This window comes from Dermacentor andersoni, chromosome 9 (assembly GCF_023375885.2).
Source record: "Dermacentor andersoni chromosome 9, qqDerAnde1_hic_scaffold, whole genome shotgun sequence".
NCBI lineage: Eukaryota > Metazoa > Arthropoda > Arachnida > Ixodida > Ixodidae > Dermacentor > Dermacentor andersoni.
The window spans coordinates 20,516,188-20,540,826 of record NC_092822.1 but is presented as its reverse complement, the minus strand read 5'-3'; the positions used below and the strand labels follow the sequence as shown (position 1 = coordinate 20,540,826).

The following is a 24,639-nucleotide window of genomic DNA, read 5'->3' as shown; positions in this document are numbered from 1 at the left end:
ATGCCGACGGCTATCAAACAGTCCACTTACTTGGTTATTTATGTTTTACTAGATTTATCCCTTGGAGTGTTAGCCAGCGCCACTCAGAGCCAAGGTGGGCGGATGTGGAACACCATATTTTTGCTCGATGGCGTCACGTAACACGTGATCTTAGGAGAGCATGCGCGTGGTTAATAAACCCTCGCATGCTTCCTAATGACATCAAGGCTGCCACATTCGAGACCCTTGCAATGAATAAACGACAAATGAGTGGGAACCGAGGAGCTCGATTGATGTCTGCCTTTTCTGCCAATTGATGTGCAGCCTTGATGTCCTTAGGTGGCATGCGAGCGTTCATTAGCCACGTGCCCGCTCTCCTAAGATCACGTGTTATGTGACACCATCGGGCAAAAGAGGATGTTCCACACACTACCACCTTGGCTCTGAGTGGCGCTGGCTAACACTACCAGGGCTAGATCTAGTAAAACATAAATACACAAGTTAGTGGACGGCTTGATAGCCGTCGCCTTAGCCCAAAAAGCACAGGACGCAGAAGAGAAAAACAGACACAGACGGGCGCCTGTTTGTGTCTGTTTTTCTCTTGTACGTCCTGTGCTTTTTGGGCTACAGAAAAAAACTGCAAAATGTTGCACCAAAAAGCCCAAATGTCTACTTTTATGGCCGAAGCACAATTGGTAGTGCAATTAACGCGTAATGCGGAAGTTGTGGGTTCGGCTCCCATCGGCGACACGTTATATTTCGGCTTTTCATTTCCATTTCTTTATTATTTTCTACATTTCAATTTCAACTACAGCTAATTTCCCCAATGCTTTTCTTGGCTTGATAGTCTATTGACTTTATATGGTCGTGATTAACAAGATCGAGCCCCTCGGTTCCCCTTCTTCTCAGAGTCTCTAATAGGTCACTCGAATGTAAGAACTTCAATGTGCACTGATTGACTTCTTATGTGACTATGTCAGTAGAAATTGACTGGAACGAGAGCTCGTCATCGTCTGATTTTTTAATGTGTCTGTCTGCCACTTTGCGCTAAGTTACCATAGGCAGAATGCAAGACCAACTAACCCAGCAGTTATTCCTTTGAATGTGACGACTGTAAAGGCTGGCAACACGGTCGCCCGCGAACGCACTGACCCGCCTTGACGACCGGCTGCTTTTGAAGCAGAAATGTGGAAAAATTTACAATACGGTCAAGCTCTTTTCTCCACAGCAAAGAAGCAAGGCAAACCTATAATATAGGTAACGGTATAGTGGTAACGCTTCGGTGAAGCACTCTAGTAACTTGTGGTATTTTGTGTCGCAAATCTACACAAGAAAGTTAGTTACAAGAAACTTGCAGTAGGAGAAGTTTTGATTTGCCATGTTTTTATTGTTTGCAGTTACTCAGTTGAAAAAAAAATAGCAATCCCTCCTCTTGTTTAATTTTCTCCTGTGGTGAGTCCTTGCTTGTCTTATTCCAAGTAGCGGCAGCGAAACATACCTGTAAAAGTGTAAATCGACATAATTGCGCGTGACGTAAGATGAGTTGGCACAATGTTACCTGATGTAGAGTAAGCAAGATTCGTACGATGCTATTTATTTGAACACTGATGAGCCTGAAGGAACCATGGGGACCAACTACAATCATCACAATAATTGTAGCCCGTATTTATCCTGTAAAGCGTGCACCACCTTTGATTGCAAAGAATTAGGTGAAGCGCATTTGCAAGAAAACAAATTAGTGTGTTGGGTGTTGACAAAAAAGGACGATAATTTGGCGCCCGCCTGTCGTACGTTACTTTATTGAGCTTTTTATTTTGTGCTTTAAAACTTGCCTTCTTTCTGTAATAGATCGTTTTTTCAAGTGTGGGCTCGTCTTGTGCGCACATTGTCTTGTGATTCGCGCTGTTTGTAGAGCGATGAGATTAAACATTGCTATGCGATTAAGTTGGGCAGAAAAAAATACCTCGGAAGATGTATGCAAATGTGAAAAACTCGTACATCAAAGACAGTGAAGCTGCAAAGGGAGTTATCACATCCTTCCGAATTTCTAACGGTCTCTTTTGCCACTGGTCGAAATCTACGCATGTCTACAAACGCCGGCATATCTGGTACTAAATCTGGTACTATATCCGATACTATAACCGGTACAATTCCTTCGCTATATCCGATCCTTATCACTTGCTTCACTAAATCTGAGTTTTTTGTGGAGACCTGCGCTTTTCCTTTAAAGCATACAAAATAATACAAATACGGTACAGCACGAACATACTAAATAGATACTAAAATTGATGTTAGCCAGAAAGCATGGACCTGATACCCACAATTTGTTTACTTTGCGAGTGTTTACTTTTCAGTGTATGTTGCTCCCGGTTCTCTTACGTTGCTTCCCGTTGGTTTGTGAAATTGATGCCAGATCTCCATATCTCCGCTGCTGCTTCTGCTACTTTCCTCTCGCCGCAGTTGTGTAATCGTTCAGGCATGCCGCGATCTTATTAATAGCGATGCAGCACGCGTTAGTCTTGACTGCCGTTGAATGCGTAATCAATCTTTCGTTTCCCGTCTTAGAGGAGCACCTTCTGACGTCTGACGATTACGTTCCCGACGAGCAGCTCGCATGCAAGATTGCAAAGGCAGAGTACAACCCCAGTGTGGATATGAACCTGCACTTCCCTTCATCCACGAAAGGTTCGTATTTGATGTACGGTGATAAGCGAGCGAACGTAAACTTACAATGTCTAAACAATCTGTCAAAGTGTTCCTCATGTGGAGAAATAATTCCTAATCACGCACACACACACACAAAAAAAATCGCCTTGTGCTTGAAACACTCAGGAAGGAGTTTCGCAATCAGGAAGGCAACATAACACTCAAACCGGAGTTAAGAACCAGTAGTCGTGTCTACACAAATGCGACAGCAGCGCATTTTGTCGCGTTCACGTGACCGGGGCTGATGGGATAGCAAGACGCAACGCCTAGAAGGGGCTCTAAAGAGAAACAATTTATCAGTTCAGTACGAAAAAGCTTTGTTTCAAAACTATATTTTCGTTAATTTCTCGGTGATATGTTGAATAATGCCCACATTTCCATTTTCAATTCTCGCGCCGAAACCCCAGCACCTGCAAGATAGAGTTACGTCATGGATTTCAAACTTATTTGCTCGTATCTGGTTACTGTGGCCCAGTGAAAGGTCTTGAAACTTGCCAAGTTCAGCCTCTGCTTCTGTTAGAATACGATATAGTATATATTTACTTCGACGATAAAATACTACGCATCTGCTGACGCCGTCAAAATCTATGACGTCACTGCGAACAGGTGTTGGAGCGTCAAGGCGGCGTCATCACACGCTTTTCCTTCAAACGCGTTTTCTGGTTTACCAAACCTCTTCTCACCGTAAGAGTGGATTTTTGGGTATTGTAGTCGGGTAATTTAATAGTACGGCTGAAATAATCTTTCTCTTTAGTGTGACTTTAATGCGTCAGCCGGAAGATAACTTGAGCTGGTGAAATCGCCATTGGGTAATTCATATAGACGGCTAGCGTGTCGCATCAAGAAGGAGGGTGAGAAAGCGAGACACAAGGATTGAATTGTGACGACGAGCTAGCAAATGCGATGTTCATGCGTTGTGTTCACGCAAAAGAAGCGAAGCTGCAAGTGCGAGCGAAATATACTTTTTTATTGCAGTGCCTTTTCCTGCAAAATTGAGATCAGCAGGTGGAGACGAAGACGACTCAAATGATCGCAGCAGGCCGGGTTCGCCGATAAGGAATAATTTATCTCGCTTCGCGATAAACCAGATGGAACACCGATTGATCAATCAAGGCGTGAGTGAGAGCACCGGTTGTGTAGTTAGCGTCTCTATTTGACGACTCTGCCAATAAAGTCGTAGCGATTTTGGCGCTTCGTTTACTAATTAATAACCTAAACCTTTCTTTTTTTGTATTTTAGGAACTGCAATGGTTCAACAGCGGAGGGGCTGTTGACACGTCGCCGATTACGATTAGTGATAAGCCATTCCGTCTTCGGAGTTACGAGGATGAGACTAGGGCTTTCAAGCCTAAATACACAAAGGCGAGTTTTCTTTTTTTTTTGTTATTCACGTTTCCAAAGCTTTATGCATTACGTTGTGGTGCGGATCAGTGCAGGGATCGATAATATTTTTATGAGAATTTTCCTATTAAGACGCACGTGAAACTTCAAATGCTTCTATAGGCAACTGCTGAGCCAATTTGAATGACCTTGGTTGCATTTAGGTGAGGAAGTTCGAACTTGAAGTGTTCAAGGCAGATTTCTCATTTATGCCCTCAATTTGGACTGGAACACCTAGTCTACAGCCTTTTAACTCGTTCTTCACCAAAAGCTGTTACCACAGATCTATTATTCACGATCTATCGCAACCTTTTATGCCCACCACACGGCGAATGCCTATCCTCGGTACCTCTAATCACTCCTGTCAATTGCACATTGGGCCGATCGACTCCATCCTATCTGGCTGCGAATTTCCTAATCTGATCACATTGCCTATTTACCTGCCCGTTTCGACTGCGCTTCCCTTCTCTTGGCAGCCGTTATCTAAATTTAATAGACAACCAGCTACCTGCCGCACGCATTGAATGTTTTGTTCAGCTCCGTTTCTTCCTCTTAGCCTCTGCTAAACAATCAGCCTCACCCGTTTGCTCTATAGCCCACACGTTCTTGGTCTTTATTGTTGCTCTTTTATAATGTCCCTCAAGTTCCCCGTCCTCGCCACAGGCGATGCACTGCGTGCCGTACCGGTGCGACTCCGAGCCGGAGCTCGAACTGGAGCTGGACGTGTCCTCGCTGAGGTTTCAGCACCACCCTCTGTTCAGCGCTGAGCACGTGCTGGCCGCCAAGCTGACCGGCCTGTACGAGGCGTACGCCGCGCTCGCCCTCTCCGGGGACCAGGCACCTCCGCCGTGCAAGGAGAAGGTGAGTCCACGGCGATAAATATGGTTACACTCGCGGCTGTTCGCCCTCTGGACCGATTCGACCGAACCGACTCACGTTTGAAAAAAAAAATCATGGAAGACTGGTTGGTGTTGAGCCATATAGTACGCAGTATAGTATAGTACGCAGTAGTATATAGGGGCTATTGCGTTTCGCTGCTGTAAACCCCTATTTTGATTCCTGGCGCGTTCTAGAGCGTAGACAGAAAGAAAAAAAAGCGCACCTGTGTGCTGATATGTCAGTTAAACTTAACGAACATTGGTGGCCAAGGTTATTCCGGAGTTCATCGCTCAGTTATGTCGTGCCGAATTCTTTTCTTCTTGACGTAATTCTATCCAGACTATGGAGCGCGTGAAAAAACCGTCACCAGGACAGAGGACATTGCGCAAGTAGCTGGCTAAGGCTGTGACGTCCTTCGAGGACTGGGTCCAGCCATGCATGGGGGGTTAACGTTAACTAACTCACCGTGGAGCTTCGCATGTGAAGATTCGATAGTGAGCCATGTTAACCCGATCTCACTTTCCCCTAACTTCCTTTCCGAAACAGGCCTAGAGTCACTATTTAAGTATAATATTTTTTCGCTCTTGTTGTTTCAGATGAATTCGCTCCGGGAGGACTTGGACAAGCTCAACGAGGAAGCCAGCGAAAAAGACTTTTCCCAAATAAGGCGTAAAATTTTGGACGTAATGTAAGATTTTTTTCTTCCCACGTTCCATAAAGCCTTCTATAACGGTGGTGGGACTGAGAGTAATGTCGCAGAGAAGTAGGAGCTAGTGAGATGTCGCGAGACACAGCAATGTGCTGGTTAGTATCTGTGCGCTCACCTTTTTTTTTCGGCTTTTACGAGTGGATCGCCAATGACCTGATCTTTGCAGTGGGCGATGCACTATCATTAACGAACGTACTGCCTATCCAAACAAGCTGCCGCTCCAGTCAGTCGCACTGCACACTGTTGTTTGTTTCTGTAGAAAATAGTGCCGGCAAGGAGTTCCTTCGAGGAAAACACGTCGCCAACTCAGCTGAATTGTTTGAAACGTTACTACCTCATTTAGTACCATAATTATCGAGCACGTTTCCCGTGAATCTGGCATAGATTATTGCGAATGAAATTAGTCGCTCTCCGCATTTATTTTCGTTTAGCTCGGTCTGCGGCAGTCGACTTATCAAAGCGCTGGCCGCATTGTTATTTGCTAGACTGAGTTAATTCGAGGAGAATCCGCGTAACGCATTCTTGCAGCCAAGGCACTGCCACCGAAGCACAAATAAGCCACTCATAATGCATCGCCGAGGAACTGTATCGCTAGCGATTACTGCCCATTGCGACTCCAGTAAAGGGCGAGGACAACAGCGCAGACTATCAAAAAAACGTCACTATTCGCCTATGAAAGTAAACGTGTTTTAAACAGCTGTCGCACACAGACTGAATGTATAAACCTGTGCCTGTCTGCAGGCGAAATTTCGCCTATGCACATGAATTGCTAGCGAGAAAAGTTCACTGTGACTCGCTTTTTTTTCGTTTTTTTTTGTTTGGTCCAGAGAACAACGTGAGAAAGCGGACGCTCAGTTGGACTCCTTGAAAGCAGTCGTGGACAAAATGAGGCGTGTCTGGGAAGACATGGAGCAGCTTCGGAGGACGCAGGGCTACACCAGCACCGCTGTGAATTTGAAGTTTCGCAGGTAACGCTAGCTCAAACTTAGTTAACGCCGTCCGTGGCTACCGCCTGAAGCATTGCAATGGAGGTATATAAACCCAACTGTGCAGATAATGAGCGGGCCCACTGGAGATGCTAGTGAGAGAGAGAGAGAAAGCAAGGGTAGGAAAGGCAGGGAGGTCAACCAGCACAGCATCCGGTTTGCTACCGTACACTGGGGGTGGGGGAAAGGGGAATAGAAAGAGGAAGAATAAATGCTAGTGAGACCCCGTATTAATGTCGCAAGCTTACAAGTTGATCAAAAAATAACAGACATAAATATTTAGTAATTTGAAATGTATACACCATAGCAAGATATGCGATATTCGCAAATATGCACAGAAAAACATCGAAAGACATGGGATATATTTTTTTAAATAACAGGAAAGGTTATATCCGTGTATTTACATTTGTCACTGACAGGTGGAGTTTGTATTGAGCCGCGAATAACCGGACTGTTGGTCACCGCGTTGTTTCAAAGGGGATGCCAATAAATCATCCTCATCATCAATATTAATGAAAAGTTAACAAGCGTAACTATTTTTATAGGATTGTTTGTTGTTCTAAATGAAGGCATTATTTATAAAGACTGTAATAAGCTAATCGCAAGGAACCGCCATCAGGTGTTAGGTTACAGCGGACGCTGTTCTCCAAACTAAGACTTCGCATCTATACTTGCTGAAGTTGTTATGCAACGTGCTTTGAGAACCACTCGTATAATTATTAATTAAGAATATTAGTCAGCTAGCTGCTTAGGTCAGGTTACTTCGTGAGTCCGCTTTTCGAAAGAGAAAATAAACATATCGTAATGCTTTTCGATTACATTGTTGCTTTGTACTTCTTGCAATTGTCATTTTCTTTTTTGGCGTCAATATCTTTTTGTCCATAACAATGATACCGGAGGATGACATTTGATATTGTTGACCGCTACTGCTGCTTCAGCGCATTTATTTTTTCCTGCTGTCTTAGAAAGCACGGCGACAGAGAGGCGGAATATATACCATCTCAGGAGGCACCAACCGAGGAGGAACTGCTTTCCGAAGAGGTCGAACTAAGGAAGTTGCTCCAACAACTACAGTGGATGGAATATGAAAAGAAGCTGCACCTCTGGCATCAAGAGAAACGCCTCAAGGTAGGGGCGGAAGTCGGTGACACAAATTGTGGTAAAAGGGTGATTGTGACAGCCTGCAGCCGTATTACCAACCCGACACGTTGTGCGACGTGCTATATACAGATCAAACGGGTTTAAAGCACTCGTGCTTTCCCGCTTTACGTGTAGGTCGGAAGCGCGTGTTTGCGTGCTTCCCACTTCTTGCTTGCGAGTTCTTAGCTAAAAATCTTTTCCCCTTAGATGCACCACACGCACATATCTAGAGTGCTTCCAACGTGATGTGCGAGTGGTGAGCACATGGGGCTTCACATCTACCTAAATATGGGAAGCGCACGTGCGTCAAAACCAAGGAGGAAGGAAAGATATAGAAGGGAGCATTACGCCACGTAGCCAGCCTTGGCAAGCGAACGCTCCGTGAAGCCACAGTGGTGGCCCAACACGTGACCTCTTGCGTCGAGATCACGGAGCAAGAAGTGCGATTTCCTGAGACGTTTGGCTCTCAGTAGCTATGCCAGTAGTTTTTATTCGGTGCACTCTTGTTCAGCTTCCCTGCCGTGGCTCTGGCTGCAGAGCGGGAACACTAAAACAAACCGCGCACTTTGACGTGCAGTCACGTGTTGGGCCACCACTGGCCCAACAGATTTCGGTTTCAGTTGCGTTGCGGTATGCTCTCTCCTCTTGTTTCCTTCCTCCGCGGTCAAAACCATCCGATCCGTTGACCATCGGACAACGCGTCTCTAAGATGGCCCCTATGGCTGTTGGAACCTGATAGAATCTGTTGGAAACTTGTGTTAACTTTCTGAAAACTTGTTGGACGCGTTTTCTTTTTCGGTATTGAATAGACGTGCAAGTGATCGGTCGCTTTTTCCTTCGCACGTGCGTATCGCCCTTTATGTATACATTCGCCCCCCCTCGACACACTCGCAGCAGAGGGAAGGTGTCGACGGCGAGGAATTGGAAGCGGACAAGCCGGACCCTCCGGCGGACGTCGTCGAATCCGAAATCGCCCAAATCGTTCGTCAGAGGGTCGAGAAGCAAAGAGAGGCGACAGGTACGTCTGAGCTGTCCGCCCATTGAGCGGCGACGCCCGGTGGGAATGAACAAGTGCTTCACTTTGTTGAAGGCTTGAACTGCACGGCGAATTCTTGATCGTGAGTTACTCTCGCGGGTGCTGGCGGAGTGAAGTTTAATCGTGGACCGGCGCGTTTTCGTGCTGCCAGCGACAGCTGCTGCATTAGTTTTAATGGCGAATTCCACTTTTTTTTATTTGGAGGAGCTTGATGACGAAGTGTACGAACAAGGAGCTTCGCATTACACATAGCTCCCAGAAAGTTGTTTACTCACTGTAGTTTCGTTAAATTATGCTCCTAGCTATCGTATCTCGCATTAATGCCTCTGATATGTTGGACGGGAAATGATATTACTCACTTTCATTTCTGTTCTTTCTTTCCTTCGTTTTTTTTTTGTTTGGTATGGGGCGTGACGTGGTTAGAGTGCGTGGCATACCTGACCCGAGGCAAAACCACACCGGCTCACCAGTGCCCCAGGTAGGTTGCACGCACCCTTTCCTGTAGTGACTAGACACTTTGCAAGGTATTGTAATATAGTACATCCCTCCAGTAAATGTTCGAAACATCATGGCGAGGAAGTCAGCCCATAATTTCAGTAAACGACGGTTTCAACAAGAACTTTCGCAAGTTTTGCTGCATCTCCAATTAACGATTACTCCCCTCAAAATTGTTTTAGGTCGAATTGTAAACTTGATTAGGACCAAGTGTAGCGCAAACCTTGACGAGGACACAAGAGCATAGGAACAACTCACTCACAAAGCGCTTTACTTTGAGAGTTTTGCATGTGTCGTTCCTTCAATATATTTGCCTTGTGCCTGCGTTGCACTGCGCATAAATCCCGGTATGTCTGACCAACTACAGAGGTTTGATACCATCGCACACTGAAAACAGGCTTGTTTTGCGGCAGTTCGCAAAGTGCATGAAGTTTCATGAGTGGCAAAGCGTCATCCACCCGACAGCAATGCGAAGTTACCATGGAAAGCGTTAGTAGGCTCAGTTAGTAGATCGACTGCATTGGAAAGGCAGTAGTGCCGGGTTCCCTTCCCAAGACGAGAATTGAATTTGCTTCATTAGCAAAGTTTTCTTTTTGAAGTACACGTATAAGGTTTCCTTCGTGCATTTATTGCTACTTTCGCGTGCGTGACTATTTTCTCTCTCTCTCTCTTTCTCGTATTACACTCTGGAAGCGAAGTTTTCGTGTTAAGTGTGAATTTTTCTGGATTTAAAGAGCATTTATTCATGATCTGGTTATTCATTTTTGATCTTCTAATATTTTGATCTTTTGATATCTGTTCTTGGTCTGATGATGTTCCTTTCAAATGAAATGAAGGAATCAATAAAGATAAAGATATATTACAAGAAGTTCTGCATTTACGTTTTAATCAGCTATTAACAAGCTTTCATTTATTTGGCAACCCTTACCTGTTTTGTGTTTTGTAATTGTTTCCTTCTGCATTTATTGTTCACCACTATTTTTATCTTACCACTGCTTTCCGTAGCGTCCGCTGGCGTTGGAGCTATTGAAATAAATAAGTAGAACTAAATTGCGCGCATACATATAATGCAAGTCTGGTCCCAATGACAGCATGTTGTCGCGTTGTCCGGGAAAGAAATTGCTGACGTGAACGTTCGCATTTTCTTCCTTAAAGCTCGGCGTTGTGCAGGAAATTAGAGAAGGGGCCGTAGGCCATGGTGCAGAAGCTACCAAACTGAAAAAAAAAAGCTGGCGCTATAGCGCTGTTGCTATGCTTTGAATTGGCATAAACTGTTGACTACTGCAGATAATCACATAGTGTTGAAAGATGTAAAGATGCAAGTCTCGACATAAACTAGCACTGTTGAAGGCGCAATTTGTTGTCTTAACTCAGAAGGTAAACAAGCCATCCATATTTGAGATTATACAGCCTTGTTCACAGCCCATTTTTGTGTCGATTATGACTGAAATGTGAGAACAACAACCGCGGCAAGCGTAATCTTATGAGGGCTTGAGCAGGAAAAACAACACATTGGACAAAACGGGAAGAAGTAGCAGACAATGGAGCTTTACAACTAACCGGAATACGTACGCCTTGCAGTTAATTTGTGCGGACATCCAGCGAACTTGCCGGGATAACAAGGAGGTAAGCAGGAGCTGAAGCGATGAAGGAACTGCAGTTACAACAAAACGCGTTTGGAGCGCCTCCGCATGCCGCCATAATCAAACCAGTAATCTAACCATAACTGGGCTGTACTCCAATTTCACGCGTTCGGATATGGATAGTCCGACTTCGTGGCTAAACTTAGTTTTAGCGGCGTTTCGAAGACACGTACGTCTCACAAGACTCACGATCTCGCTTCAAACTTTTCTGGATACCGGCCCATACCGGGATAGAAGGGAACGTGAGAGCAGACAGTCTAGTTCGCGAGATCACATACCGAGCTGGACAGATAGAGCCTCTCGAGAACCCTACAACGGTGGAGCCGACGTGTGCGGAAATATTAAACTACTATAGAGGGCAGAGAATCAAATATCCTCCGCCACACACACTACTTACACAACAGGAAGCAGCCGACTGGAGAAGGCTACAAACCGGAACTTTCTATAATCTACACATACTAAGTAAAATGTACCCGACACAATACAGAAACTCCTGCCCATGGTGCGGAGAAATACCAACTCTTTACCACATAACATGGGAATGTAAGCATAACTACACATTCCATAAACATAAAAACCCGAGTGCGGAGCAATGGGAGGGCCTGCTCACCAGCAGCGAGCTCACCGCCCAAAGGGCAATGGTGCAGCACGCGTGCGAAGTGGCCAGGCTCAGTGGAGCCCTGGAATAGGGGCACACCCGTGCTGAAGAGCCAGGCAGCAAGCGCAAGACGGCTCACCGCTAAACCCCTTGATAGCATCAATAAAGTTTTTCTCTCTCTCTCTCCCAATAGCTCATCGTTGGCTCTATCCATTTTTTGTGTTGTTTTTGTTTTTGGCAGCGAAGAACAGCAGAGGAGACAAGACGTTGCGAAAACCAGCGTTCATATCAGAATCATGTTCAACGAGAAGGAGGTCTGCAAGACGGACACGAGGTGCGTTGCGTCACCGTACTGCGCGTAAGAGAAACGTGATTCAATCGATGCAATGCATTTCAGACCACTCGGCGAAGAGTTCACGGTGGTTTGGGGTCAGATATTTGCGTTGCGAATCCTTCAGTTCCCGAGGACAATCAGCCTTGAGGTGAGACGTCGCACACCACTATTTTCTTCTGTGGAACGCACACATGCGTAGGGAAGCACAGCGAATAATAAATGTATATTTTTATTTTTTATTAAATCGTAGTAATAGTTATAGGGCTGCCTTAAGAGGAAGCTTTAACTCGGGATCAACTGCAATGCCGCCTATTGAAATACATGTAAAACGCGGAAACCCTTATGAGTCAACCACTAGGCCAATTTTAATGAAATTTGTTGCATTTGAGAGGAAAGGTTAAATTATAGTGACTGTTGGGAGCGAAATTTCAACTTGAGCCCTGAATATTTTAAAAGGAGTTTTTTTAATTCATAAGTTCGAAAAAGAAATAGAACGAAGTTTACAAATCCGTAGCTGTGCACTAGGAACATATATCGCAAGTCTGTAGACTGCATCCCTTAGAGCATCCAAAGCGTACTAATTTGATTTATAAATTTTTCTCTTACATTAATTTGTTACATTGTTTACTAAGGTTTTGCAAGAGTTGAACTTACATATTGGTGGTTTATCTGAGAGCCACGTATAATATATCAATTTTGTCCGCTTTAGATGTACTGTTAGGTGCAATTCACAGAATTATTACATTTTTCATTGATGAGTTACAACGTTGTAAACTTCATAGTTTCGTTTTCTGAAAATGTGCTATTTTTGACAATTTTTATTAAACATTGATGACATAAATAAAGATTTCCTGACCAACAGTCACTAGAGTCAAACTTTTGTTTTTAAATTCAACAAATCTCATCAAATTTTGTTAACTGGTTGCCGAGAAACACGATTTCTCATTCCCCATGTATTTAGATAGGAGCCCTCGAGCTAAAGCTTCTCTTAGATCGGCACTAACTTTCACAGTCTTAGTACTCTTAAGAGCCCGTGCAACGAGACCTCTGTGGCTTAAATGATGCTCCGCGTCCGCCGCCATGGCTTCGAGTGGCACTGGTTAACACTCCCAAGACTAGATTATAAATAGACCCATTCATACAAGGGTACCAAAGAAAGTGAACGAGAGGCGAATCTGGGCGACCCGTCGTCGTAGTTCCATTTGCAGAATAGCGTACGCGTCACGCTGAAGTCCTGGGTTCGACTCCCACCCGGTGGCAAAAGTTGTCTCCCCGTCTCATTTTTTCAGTTTCGCTTAATAACATCAAATTTATCGGAAACGTAACCTCTATCTATAATCGCTTCTATAGTTTATTAAAGAAAAAGTTTAACGGCTTCATACGGTTGTTGCTGAAAATCGAGCATCTCGCGTTTCCCCGATAGTTCTCTCTTGCAAGATCAAACAATTAAATTGCTGCGGCAAGCATGTCCACGGGAAAAGATGGCGTACTTACAGTTGCGGTTAAGGTTTGTGTCGTTCTTCCTTTCCCCGCACCCGATGCATCCACTTGCCAGGTTTACGAGACGAGGGGCGTGCTGTCCCAGAAGCTGGCGGACGTGCCCGTACCGATTCCGGAAGCCGAACAGACCACGGCGAACGCGCACCTCGCAGCCGTGGACTTTGCCAGCGAGAAGACCGTGTCCTCGTCGCACGCTGGCGTCGGCTGTGGTCGGTGTCGCATGGTCTTTCGCTCGGTCGCAGTTGCTACCCTCGCGCTGTTACCCCGTGGCCGTTACATAAGAGGAAGCTTTATCCTTAGAGCTCCTTTATGAAACGGGGCCATGGAGAGATTGTTTTGATCAACATCTTCTGCTCCGAGTTATCAGAGTATCAAGAATATCGGAGTACTTATCCAACGATCATTGTGGAAGTAGTTGACTTGCTTGAGGCGTTAGGTTTTAGGGACTGTAGGGATTAGATGAGTGAATATACACTTAAGACTAGTAAGGGAATGCTGGTAGGTGGCGCAAAAGAAGAGAAAACGTTGTGAACCTAACTTCGCATTCTGAACAATGTAGCCAGTTAGCGAATGAACTGTTTAAAGAATTATATCGCCAGAAAGTCTAAAAAGAACAAGCTTGGTTGCATCTGGCACTGGCGCGTTTCAATGTTGATGGTCGTAGTCATCGTCATAATTTTAACCTTCACGCATTTATCTTTCCGGTATTCCCTAAACTGTAACACGTTTACGATTCCGTAAACTGTAGTATGTTTACGGGCAATCCTAAAACTGCGTTGTCTTGTTGCAGAAAGGCAGGTGTGTAAATTCGAACGCAATTAGAACTAAAAGGAACGGTGGCCGCATTTCGATGGGGGCGAAATACAAAAACACCGTGTAATTAGATTTAGGTGCACGTCTAAGAACCCAAGGTGGTCGAAATTTCCGGAGTCCTCCACTACGGCGTGCTTCATAATCAGAAAGTGGTTTTGGCACGTGAAACCCCATAATTCAATTTTTTTAGAACTAAAACGACAACACGATTTATACTGTCACCCGAGAGGACGGCTTGACCCATTGGGGGAGTAATGCAAGACAAGGTGTCTCGCATCCTCCGTCCATGTCTCGTTCTTGTTCTTTTGCTTTTTTTAGTTCGCCATGGTTGCCTCGCGGCATAACTTCAGCATGAAATGTAAGAAGCCTAGTCTGTTCTCGTCGGCTTCACCGAGTTATCGCGTTGCCCTAACGAGGTAATGTTGAGAGGAGAGGGAGAACGAGATCGCGCCCTCTACCGTTTCCCTCCTCCTTTCAGGGCAGTGGTAACCAGACTCATTTCTCGCTAACCTCTCCCGCGCTTTACCCTCTCCTCCCTTGCTTCCCCAAGGCGTCCGCCTCGATGTGGGTCGAGGAGGTTCCCTCTGGCTCAGCCTCAACGGTGAGCTCACCTGCAGCCTGGCGTGGGCGGACAGCGCCGCTGGCCGGAACGTCGTCATCCGCACCGGCACCGCCTTGAACGCTCGGTGCGTGTGCGAGAGGGACCTGTTGGACCAAATTGTTGTCGCAAGTCATTTCAGTTGCGGTGTCCGGTCACAGTGTTGTAATGTATAGTTGACGTTAAGAGAAAAGAAATATAGGGACGGACAGGCCATGGAATGAGCAGGGTCGACAACCGGTGGACCATTAGAGTTGCAGAATAGGTGCCGAGGGGGAAGGGAAGCGTGGTCGAAGACGGCGGGAAATTAGGTGGGGTGATGAAATTAAGAAATTTGTAGGCGCAAGTTGGAATTGGCTAGCGCAAGACAGATGAAAGTGGAGATCGCAGGGAGAGGCCTTCGTCCTGCAGTGTGAACATAAAAAAAAGGCTACTGCTGATGATGATCATGCGAAGAGCAATCAGTTTTCTTTTGTCTCGTTTGTTGCTACCACCAATGCAGAGCTCGCGTCACCCAAAGGAGGGCCGGGAAAGGAAGGCTCGGCACCATTCTCAACCGGTCCAAACTGAGAGCACTCGCGCAGGAGCCGCATGGCAGCGGGGTAAGCCGTGCTTTTTAATGCATTAGCATTAAGAGTGTCAAAATGGAAAAAAGTGTATGGTGTGAAGTGTGGGAAGCCGGTCACGTAGTAGAGGCAGAGAGGGGATGGGAAATCTTAGAAGAGCATGTGTGTGTGTGTGTGTGTGTGTGTGTGTGTGTGTGTGTGTGTGTGTGTGTGTGTGTGTGTGTGTGTGTACGCATGTATGTATGTACATACGTGTAAAATAAGTGTAATGTTTAGCAATCGGTCAATTAATCGACAAAAAGTGTGGGCTCATGAGTCTACAGGCTGTGTATAGACATTCTCTGAACTTCAAAGAAAAGTGCCTGCTAACTGCGTAGGCTGTCTAGAAGGACGTCATAAGGTGTCACAGTCCTCTTGGCGGGAACTGTAAGTCTAGTATTGAGGCCGCCCTTGCCACGCACGATTTATTTGAGCATTACAGGTCTGGACTTTATGGTATGGATAGCTACGTTCCTCGCGATGTTCTTCACCTGTTCTCACCTCATCGTCGATCTCGTTTACCCTTTACCTCTTTCTCTTACCAATATCCCGTCCCTCTCGCCGCGCTAGATGCTTCCAGCGAGAGACGGAGCCAGCGGCGGCCTGGAGTTCTGCGACAAGGCCGAGCTGGAGAGAAACCCGCGGTTCTCGCTGCTTCTGCTGCGGAACTCGGGCGTCGCGGAGTTCCGAGACTTCGCCATGGTGCCGCTCATGACCAACGAATACACCGTCTCGCTCATGGAGGTGAGGGGGCTGTTGGCCTGTTGCGCATGCGCCAAGGGAGTCGGAGGGTACGGAGGACAATGCCGCTCGCCTGTAAAGTTGACGGCTTCAAAATAATGCGCTCGACATTCCCATTGTTGATTTAAAGCACAAATCACTGAACCACAAGAAGATACTAAGAGGATGGACGAGCAAGCATGATTGTTATTCGAAAAGAAACAAAAGAGAAAAAAAGTATTTTTAGTGTAGTGCACACCAACGTAAGTTGGTAACCGTTAGTTCGAAGTTAGCGCTTGACCTGTCGTCCTTTTTCTTCTGGCTTCGTCTTCCTCGCGCTGTCAGGCCAATCACGAATTAGCCCAAGTTCGCCCAGCTTTCAGTTCTCGTGCACAAACTCTAAGGTGGCTCGGGCGTGTAGGATGGAAGGTCGGAAGTGCGCACGGGCAGAACGCATAAAGAGCTTTCGGACTAGCGCTCGCTTGTCTTTCGCCAAGCGGGCAAGATTATATGGCTTTCCCGTCGACACACTGGGTATCGCTTGGTGTGTCTCGTCCGCAGTTCGCAGCAAAGACGGGCGGAGTCCTCGGTTCGACCAACAACATTTACTCGCACAACTCGAGTGTCTCTTATATAGGCACCAATCACACCGCGATAAAGCCCATTTACCTCTACGCCTATGAATGTAACTTAAAATTTAGAACTGCTCTAGGTTTGGCTCCAGTACATTCATCGATTTCACTTTGTGCGTCTGAATTACGAATTAATTCAGTTGTTTTCGGCGAGATCTGTGGTCTGTATAGTCTCGCTCACGGGTGTGTATTTGCGCAATAAATAACTGAAAGACAAATGAAATGTTATTTGAATTATGTGCAGTAATTTATTAGTAATTGGTTTGGGGAACTATCCACAAATGTAAACTCGTTGCAGCGCGTCAAAGGTGCTACCGTATAAGCTATGCGTTAAGTTTCCTTTACTTATCAAAATATCGAAGTATACAAATAGCGTAGTATGTGTGGGGTACGTTGGGCATGCAGGGTTAGAGAGAGAAATTTAAGTTACGCTGATAGCTGATATAAGCAAAATTGTGCAGATCTAACGGACGTGTTGGAATCTAAGTGAAGTTTAGTGAAGCACTCAACTTCATTTTATGTAACTAAGTGCGACGCGTAGAATTATCCTTATTTTCATCCTATGCGCAATGTGTAAACTAATCCAATGTTTATGATTACGCACTACACCGTTCACGAGCTACGGCTAAATGAAAACACCGATTCAGGTGAATGCAGACTGGGAGACACTGTTGCCGAGCGGACGAATCGAGTGCGTGTGTGCAAGCACAAAGTGCGACACATACCCTAAACACGATATAGGTTTCTATAGCGCTTTTGTCATACTGGCAGATAACCATTGCGGCCAATGGGTCAAGAACCAAAACACATTAAGCACATGTAATCCTTCTATATCTACTCTGTCACAGTGGAACACACCAATTCGGGAGGATTGGGCAAGCAACATCGCATACCCGTGGCACGTATCCAAAGGCTCAGGAAGTGGGTAGCGCGAATATGGGAAAATTTTAGTAAAATCAAGGATGCCGGTAACTATAACGCGAAATTTCATTAAAGGGTCTGCGTGCTGTAGACCTACCTAGAAGCCGACATCATATGTACATGTTTTATTTTGTGATTTACCCTTCGACTTCGCCGAGTAGAGGTGGGCTCGCTGGCACTACGTCGTCGAGTGTCACTTGCGTGCCTGTCAGACGAGAAACCAAAGGCCGACGACGCAGACAAAATAGCAGGGAGGTTGGCAAAGAAAACTCGAACTTTTTCTTTTTTGTAAATAACCTGCATGTAGTCTTTAAAAAAAACAATCAGTTAATATTTGCTTGACCTCAAGTGTTTGGTGTCACGTTCTTATTTTTGTTTTCGTTTTGTTTCTCGCAGAGAATCTACGCGAGGGAAACCCGCAAGGAAAGCCTCTCAGGCCACCACGATCCAATCGAAGCTCGGCAGGCACGGATGTCGCACGCCATCAAGGAGGCGAGTCTCCCCCGTGCTTTAGTACGGTTGCGCACTTGTAGCTTCAGATTAGCCAACGTGGAACTGCGTGGCATTGCCCGTCTATTCAGCGCCAAGAAGCAGCTTCAGTGCCGGTCATCGCATGCAGCGCGGCTCAATTTTGACGCGATTGCTTTGCGGCCTATGCGGCATCGAAGTAAGTGCCTTACATTGTTATTTATACTTCGCAGCAATTAAAAAGAAACATTCCCGCAGGAGCGCCTCTAGTAGTTGTCTAAGCACACTTAAGCATTGTGCCACTTGCTCATCTCCACACTGTAAAATAATTTACACCGTCAAAAGTGAAAAAGTGTGTAAATTAACACCGCGTATAGTGCACTTTGCGGCTTACGTGGAAATCAGAGCAGGCTTGTCCAAGGTGAAACTCACGCGTGTGGTGGTCCTGGAACTTTTAACAAAAACTGAAATCCTTCCTTTTTCCTTTCTTTTTTTACCCTTGCGCAGATGCGAGAGCAGGTCTTGAGACAAGTGTACGAGTCGCAGGCGCACAGGGTTTTGGAAGACGTTGTGATCGAAGAGAAAATGCCGTTCATTGGGTGAGCTGTCGAAGTTCCCCGCTCGTCCGTTGCATTTGTAAACGTACAGATTTTTACTTTATTTTCTTTATATTTTTTCTCTCAGAATTGGCGACATTTAGAAGCCCCCAACACGTATGCGGGTAACGAAGGAGGGAAGAATGAGGGGCGGGACGTTCAGAGACAATACGACCGCATGGCTTAGAGAGCAAACGCGTGTAACTTTTTTTCTAGTCGATGTTAAGAAAAAGAGGGGTAGTTAGGCAGGTAACGTAAGGTGCAGGGCAGATAATCGGTATATGTATCTCAGAGTAAAAGAACGGGCTCGAAGGAAAGGAAGTCGTAGACTTCAGATAACTGAGTAGGGCGATGAAATCTGGAAAGATGCAGCCATGGGATGCATGTCAACTGAGGTGAGACGGGCGTAACCGGATATTCGTTGGTAGAGGCTTTTGTGCTGCAGTAGGCTGGTGCATAACACGCTGACGTGCCATCGCCGATTCCGGCCGTGGAGTTTCCTACAAAACAAAATTACTACAAGGAAATCTTGATCAATAGTGGTTGAACAAGGCACGTCGCTGGAGCCAACGTTTCGATGAGGGAAGCTTATCGTCAGGGCGCGGTGATCGAAGACGAGTTCTCCTGTCGGTCACGTGCGTTTGAATTACCAGCGGGAGGCTGGGTCTTCGTCGGGCGTAGCAAAGTTTCTGCAGCCTAACCTTCGTCGGTTTGTAGTGTGCATATTCTGCGAACCGAAATAAATGAAATATTAGTGTTATTAAATTAAGGTTGTGACAAATTACAGTTCCCTGGGCTTCGGCCTCCTGAAGCTGGCCAAGCGGCGGCGTCCCCTGCGTCCGAGCCGCCGAGAGCGCCGTCGTGTGACGGGTCAGAGCGCGGCTGCCGCCGACGCCGAGATCCTGGTCACCGTCCTCAGGGCGTCCAACGTTCCCGTGCGGAGGGACCCCGACGCCTCCTCCTTGCACAGGGTGCCGAGGGCAACCGGTGAGTTCGTGGAAGGCAGAGAGGGAACAGTATTTTTTTTTTTTTGACGTGAAAAAGAAAAAAAAAGCAGAAATGCGGGCCGGAGGAGTTTCGCCTGTGGCCTGGTACTCTATGTAGGGGAGAAAAATGAGAAGGAAAGCAGGTGGACGCCTGGACTAGGGGCCGCTGCACTACTTTAACTGCCGTCTTTACTCGTGCAAGGCCTCAAACGTTTGCTGTGACACCGTGCAGTTCGAAACGCCCGAAACTGGTTTGCCGTATCCGTCTGGTCGTCGTAATCAATCAATCAATCAATCAATCAATCAATCAATCAATCAATCAATCAATCAATCAATCAATCAATCAATCAATCAATCAATCAATCAATCAATCAATCAATCAATCAATCAATCAATCAATCAATCAATCAATCAATCAATCAATCAATCAATCGGTCCGTCAAATTGCTCGGGTAATCGATCAATCAAACAAGCCACCATCTCTTCCTCCTCAGCTTCAACCTCACCGTATGGTGAAGAAAAGCGAAACAAAAATTCTGCACACTACCACCACCTACTCAAAACTCACCAAGTGCGTGGTGAAGTTTGAGAGATGACCATGCCTCGACAAATACCGATGTGGCACGGCGTAGCAGATGATTGTCATGCAAAGCATGCCGTCTGCCACGACGTGGAGTAACGTGACGCGCTTTTCCGTCTGACGGGATAACGCATGGTTTCGATATTGCCTGTGTTGTGCGTTGAAATGTGACGTTAAGATATTAGATTACGCGCGTTTCTTAAGATTCAAAATAAATATAATATAGGATGCAGGAATATATGCTTATAAATTTGCCATATAAACAACTTCCCCCAAGTTTCTAATGAAAACTTCACAGTTTCTTGTTAATTAGCCCTATCAAACTTGCGCTGTTAGTCGCAAAGTATGTCCGGCTCGCCTAGCAATCTCGCTGTAAAAACGTCACGTTCACTGCTCTCGTAGTCGTTTTATAAACATTCTGTATAGTCTAAAAAGAAAAGAAAAGAAGAAATGCCCTGTATACGAAATTCACCTTGGCTTAGTATTCTCCATTAGGGTTCTTGTATGAAAGTCGTAAGGCTGCCACAGTCAGTTCCCGCAGCAAGGTGCCCGAAGGGCTGACACCGCCGACTGCGCAGCCTATGCGGGCATCTTGGACGACGTGGTGGAGTACCAGGTGCGCCCTTTCGTCGAGGTGATGTTCCAGCAACGCACGGCGCGAACTTTTGTCGCCGATGGACCGCATCCCACATGGAACCAGGAACTGCGGCTTCCAATCACGTGAGTTCTCCACGTTCGACAAACACACAAATAAATGCAGATACTCTTAAACACATAAATAAACACAGAAACACATAAATAAATACACAAACACATTAATAAATACATAAACACATCAATAAATACATAAACACATTAATAAATACATAAACACATAAATAAATACATAATACATAAACACATAAATAAATTCATAAATACAATAACATCATAAACACAAATAGACCAATAAACGCATAATAAATACATAACTATACAAACACATATGGCAATACATAAACACAAGTAAGCACATAGACACAAATAAATACATAAGCACAAATAAACACATAAAATACATATACACTTAAAATAAATAAACACTGAAACACAAATAAATACACAAACAAAGATAAATACACGAACACTAATAAATACATAAACATATAACTACATCATCATCATCATCATCAGCCTGGTTACGCCCACTGCAGGGCAAAGGCCTCTCCCATACTTCTCCCACAACCCCGGTCACATATGACTACATAAACTCATAAATAAATGCATATACACTTAAACACATAAATAAATACAGGCACACAAATAAATAAATGCACAAACACATTAATAAATACATAAGCACATAAACGCATAAACACAAATAAATTTAAAATACATAAACATATAAATACATAAACACAATAAATGCATAAACACAAATAAACCCATAAACGCATATTAAATACATAAACACTTAAATACACAAACACATAAATAACTACATAAATACATAAATACATTAATCAATACATAAATACCAATAAGCACATAGATACATAAATACATAAACACATAAATGAATACATATACACTAAAACACTTATAAATAGATAAATAAACTGATAAATCAACACATATAAATACATATACACTTAAAATAAATAAAAACGGAAACACAAATAAATACACAGCCAAACACATAAATACATAAGCATGTAACTACATAAACACATAAATAAGTACATATACACTTAAACACATATATAAACACAGAAACACAAATACATAAATACACAAACACGTTAATCAGTACATAAACACATAAATAAGCACACAGATAAAAATATAGATAAGCATATAAACACACATAAATACATATACACTAAGCACATAATAAATACATAGACACATAAATAAATACATAGACACATAAATAAAGAATAAACACATAAATACATAAATACAATAATGCATAAACACAAATAAACCCATAAACGCATATTAAATACATAAACACTTAAATACACAAACAAACACATAAATAAATGCATAAATACACAAACACATTAATCAATACATAAATGCAAATAAGCACGTAGACACATAAATACATAAACACATAAATAAATACATATATACTAAAACACATACAAATAGATAAATAAACTGATAAATCAACACATAAGAATACATATACGCTTAAAATAAATAAAAACGGGAACACAAATAAATACACAACCAAACACATAAATACATAAGCATATAACTACATAAACACATAAATAAATACATATACACTTAAACACATATATAAACACAGAAACACAAATACATAAATACACAAACACGTTAATCAGTACATAAACACATAAATAAGCACACAGATAAATAAATAGATAAGCATATAAACACACATAAATACATATACACTAAGCACATAATAAACACATAGACACATAAATAAAAATAAACACATAAATACATAAATACAATAAATGCATAAACACAAATAAACACATAAACGCATATTAAATACATATACACTAAAACACATATAAATGGATAAACTGATAAATCAACACATAAAAATACATATACACTTAAAATAAATAAAAACGGAAACACAAATAAATACACAACCAAACACATAAATACATAAGTATATAACTACATAATCACATAAATACATATACACTTAAACAGATATATAAACACAGAAACACAAATACATAAATACACAAACACCTTAATCAGTACATAAACACATAAATAAGCACACAGATAAATAAATAGATAAGCATATAAACACACATAAATACATATACACTAAGCGCATAATAAACACATAGACACATAAATAAGTACATAGACACATAAATAAGTACATTGACACATAAATAAAGAATAAACACATAAATACATAAATACAATAAATGCATAAACACAAATAAACCCATAAACGCATATTAAATACATAAACACTTAAATACACAAACACATAAATAAATGCATAAATACACAAACACATTAATCAATACATAAATGCAAATAAGCACGTAGACACATAAATACATAAACACATAAATAAATACATATACACTAAAACACACAAATAAATAGATAAACAGATAAATAAACACATAAAGATAGATATCACTTAATATAAATAAACACGGAAACACAAATACATAAATACACAAACACATTAATCAGTACATAAACACATAAATAAGCACTCAGATAAATAGACAAGCATATAAACACAAATAAATACATATACACTAAAACACATAATAAACACATAAACACCCAAATACATAAACACATAAATACACAAACACATTAACAAATACATAAACACATAAACACATAAATAAATACATATACACTTAAACACCTAAATAAACACACAGAGATAAATAAATACACGAATACTCAAACACTATAATAAATCCATAAACACATAAATAACCACAATAGACACACAAATAAATACACGAATACTCAAACACTATAATAAATCCATAAACACATAAATAACCACAATAGACACATAAATAAATACATAAACACATAAATTAAAAAAAATAAACACATAGATACATATATAATCTTACAGTATGTCAACAATAAATCTGTCAGACAAACAAACAGACAACCAATATCATGATAATTAATGAATTAATCGATTGATTGGTCAGTATATCAATAACTCAACAAGCGAAATAGTTGGTCAATCGGTGAGCCAGTCAACCAATATGTAAATCGCTGAACAAGTCCATCGGTCAGTCACTGAAGAACCTTGCGAATAATTTAATCAACAAATCAATCAATCAATGATCGAACCAGTTAGCTGGTCAGTTAGTAAGTGGAACAATTCATAAGTCAGTCAGTCAATCAAACTAAACAGCCGCTCAGTCAATCAGCGATGTTATTAACAAATCAGTCAGTCGACTTGTCAATTCTTCTTTGCTTTTCACATTTGTTAGTCCCGAAGAGGGAGTGGTGAAGGACATGATCTACCTGAACCTGTTCGACGAAGTGGTGCTCGACCTCTTGGAGGACGACCGTGAGCGCCACAGTACTGTGTACCAGCGGCTTGAGAGGCGCTGGCTTGGCAGCCTCAAGATACCCTTCTCCACGCTCTACATAAACGCCAAGGTGAGCGGGTGCATTTGCGCGTCGCCGTGCGTAAAATCAAACGGGTCGCAGTGGCTCCCGAACGGCAGACAAGGCTGACCGCCGTGTCTATTTTGCATGCATGCGGAAGGCACTTTGTTCGGACCGTGTAGCATTGCCGAGAAGCCGCTGGGATTCGTTGACTGGCAGGGATGTCCCGCATTAGGTTGCGTGTAA

The 24,639-nt window shown here is 43.4% G+C and overlaps 1 protein-coding gene across 1 annotated transcript in view; it reads left to right on the top strand.

The window, feature by feature from the left end:
* The first annotated feature begins 4,653 nt into the window (after positions 1 to 4,653).
* Positions 4,654 to 24,639, top strand: part of Cc2d2a (Coiled-coil and C2 domain containing 2A) — a 36,304-nt gene continuing 16,318 nt past the window's right edge. Inside the window, exons 1-17 of the mRNA XM_055068766.2 lie at positions 4,654 to 4,941; positions 5,541 to 5,632; positions 6,466 to 6,621; positions 7,605 to 7,767; positions 8,674 to 8,797; positions 9,239 to 9,293; positions 11,793 to 11,885; positions 11,949 to 12,033; positions 13,441 to 13,594; positions 14,749 to 14,884; positions 15,299 to 15,398; positions 15,972 to 16,145; positions 18,071 to 18,166; positions 18,650 to 18,741; positions 19,526 to 19,725; positions 20,883 to 21,024; positions 24,273 to 24,444. Coding sequence (XP_054924741.1) covers positions 4,732 to 4,941; positions 5,541 to 5,632; positions 6,466 to 6,621; positions 7,605 to 7,767; positions 8,674 to 8,797; positions 9,239 to 9,293; positions 11,793 to 11,885; positions 11,949 to 12,033; positions 13,441 to 13,594; positions 14,749 to 14,884; positions 15,299 to 15,398; positions 15,972 to 16,145; positions 18,071 to 18,166; positions 18,650 to 18,741; positions 19,526 to 19,725; positions 20,883 to 21,024; positions 24,273 to 24,444 — 2,244 coding nt within the window. The 5' untranslated portion in view covers positions 4,654 to 4,731. The remainder of the gene's footprint in view (positions 4,942 to 5,540; positions 5,633 to 6,465; positions 6,622 to 7,604; positions 7,768 to 8,673; positions 8,798 to 9,238; positions 9,294 to 11,792; positions 11,886 to 11,948; positions 12,034 to 13,440; positions 13,595 to 14,748; positions 14,885 to 15,298; positions 15,399 to 15,971; positions 16,146 to 18,070; positions 18,167 to 18,649; positions 18,742 to 19,525; positions 19,726 to 20,882; positions 21,025 to 24,272; positions 24,445 to 24,639) is intronic.